The sequence below is a fragment of the Ruditapes philippinarum genome, unplaced genomic scaffold, assembly GCF_026571515.1.
Source record: "Ruditapes philippinarum isolate M1 unplaced genomic scaffold, ASM2657151v2 ctg15822_1_1_1_1, whole genome shotgun sequence".
Classification (NCBI taxonomy): Eukaryota; Metazoa; Mollusca; class Bivalvia; order Venerida; family Veneridae; genus Ruditapes; species Ruditapes philippinarum.
The window spans coordinates 1-2,369 of NW_026857706.1; the positions used below are offsets into that span (position 1 = coordinate 1).

Genomic DNA, 2,369 nt, shown 5'->3' on the forward strand with positions numbered 1-2,369 from the left:
AGTCCCTTTAGCCTGAATTTTTTTTATATCTACTCAAAAGTTTACAAAACCAATTTATTTAACATTCTGTTATGCTAGCCTACATATACTTTCAATTTTACACATAATACTAGGCAGCTCCAGGATAGATGGTTTAAAGACAAATTAGGCACATTTCTTTATGGAATTTCATCAAACATCAATTTCATTCAATTCTTACAACTAAGACTTACCACTATGGTGCTGCATTTTGTCACAGCCTCGATCTTTGTTGTAAGCTGAAGGGCAATTTGATATTAAATGCCATGTGAAGGCTTACTTTTGGACGAATTACTTAAACAGTCGTTGCAAAGAGGTGATTGTTTTGCACAGTACATCCGTTTCTACGATGTTTAACTTTTATTACTGCATGTGAGGCAGTGGAATTAATCAAATGAGACAGGGGAGTAAAATGTATTTTCCGTTATTTTCCAATGAATTACGTTAAGATTGTCTAAAGCCGTGAATACGTCACTACTGTAGTCAGGTGTAACAAGTAATGTTACCAATTTAGAAAATGTTTAAAAGATCTGTAACTATATACATAGTTAACATCTGTAACTAAATATTTCAGCATGGTGCTTGTATTTCGCTATGGATGTGGAACCACAAAAGGCCCCGCCTGTTTCACCGACTGTGCTGACCACATGATGAACGAAACCTGCCCGCTGACGACGCCAAAACCACCCGACGTCATCACATTCACTGGGTTTAACGAGCGAAAATGTCAAACTCTTGATGCCAATGGAACCGCGATCAGTCTAAACTGCACAACCGGTGCGTCCGCGGCATTACCGTCAACGACGGAAAATGAAACAACCGAATCGACAGTTACAACTACGTCGCCAACAACAACAACAAAACCTACAACAACAACAACTGCAACAGAAACAACAACTTCTACGGCAACAACAACAACAACAACACAGGAATCTACGTCAGAAAGTTTATCTACCTCACAAACTGTCTCATCAAACGTTATAAGCACAATTATTGACACTCATTTGACCAAAAGTACTAAAATCCAGTCAACAAAACCGCATGTGCGAAACACTGTACCGGAATCGACGAAAAACCATTCTTCTGGCCTTAAAAATGACACTGTTACGCCATCGACTACCCCGAGTGAGGGGGTTTCAAGTGTAGCAGTAGATCCAGCGGCTTACTGGCCCGGGATTGTGGGAGGTGTCCTCGGAGGGGTAGCCGTATTTGCTGCCGCAGGATTCATCTGTTACTGGAATAGGCAAAAGTAAATAACTTTAAAAGAATTTTTATAAGAATTTAAGTAAATAATTTGAATTAGAATTTATTTTTTACGTTACCTTAATTTGTATTTTCTCTATTGGCATTGGAAAAAGTATTTTTAATAATTGTATCAAAAAAAATGCGAGATGAAATATTTTTGAATGATAGTCTCTCGCAAGAGAATTTTTTTTTTTAAAAAGCGTTTTGCAACATACAGTTATTGACAGTATAAAAATGTAAACTGTAAATTTGGCTAATGGACAAATAACGCCCTTATATTTGGTTGTCTTTGATTTGGCGATGCAAATTTTACAGATTTTGTTGAACTTCAGTCGAATTGTAATATTTTTGGCGCAAAGTTACATTTGGTGCGATTCAAAGAGCAAACGACAATATTTGCAAATGCATAAAACGTTGTGTGATTTTTCCCCTCATTTTTCTTTCAGAAAACTTCAAAAAAGACAAGAGATATACAACGTTAATCCAAAAATATTGAGAAATTTTGAAGAATTCGAAGAAAATGGCACTTCCGGTAGAGCAGACGTTCCCATGGAAACAGAACAATACTAAAAAATGTGTAAAAATATTTCATGTAAATAGTGTACTATATTTTGCGATAATGTTATATATATGTAAAGAATTTATTTACCATATTGTTGAAAATAAATATCAATATACTAGTGTGGTGTTGGTATTTTTGTTGTTGTTGTTGGGTTTTTTAGCTCACCTGAGGACAATGTCCTCAAGCCAAGGTGAGCTTTTGTGGTGGCCCATTGTCCGGCGTGCGTGCGTGCATGCATCCGTCAACAATTTCTTTAAACAACTTCTCCTCCTAAACCACTTGGCCAAAATTGTTGAAACTTTGCAGGGATGTTTCTTGCATGAAGCTCTACCAAATTTGTTCAAAGAATTAAATTCCGTAAAGAACTCTGGTTGCCATGGCAACCGAAATTGTTTTTTTAATCTTAAAAAAATCTTGTAAAAACCGAAAGAGCTAGAGCTTAGATATTTTGCATGAAACATCTTCTAGTAGATGTCTACCAAGTTTGTTCAATTGAAAGCCATGGGCTCAAAATTAGCCCCGCCACAAAATCCATTGATTTTCC

At 36.4% G+C, this 2,369-nt stretch overlaps 1 protein-coding gene across 1 annotated transcript; it reads left to right on the plus strand.

The window, feature by feature from the left end:
• Positions 1-593: 593 nt before the first annotated feature.
• LOC132750637 (integumentary mucin C.1-like) lies at positions 594-1,930 on the plus strand. The gene is made up of 2 exons (XM_060740647.1): positions 594-1,267; positions 1,710-1,930. The coding sequence occupies exons 1-2, from the start codon at positions 594-596 to the stop codon at positions 1,831-1,833; spliced, it is 798 nt and encodes a 265-aa protein (XP_060596630.1). The 3' UTR covers positions 1,834-1,930.
• The last annotated feature ends 439 nt before the right edge of the window (positions 1,931-2,369 follow it).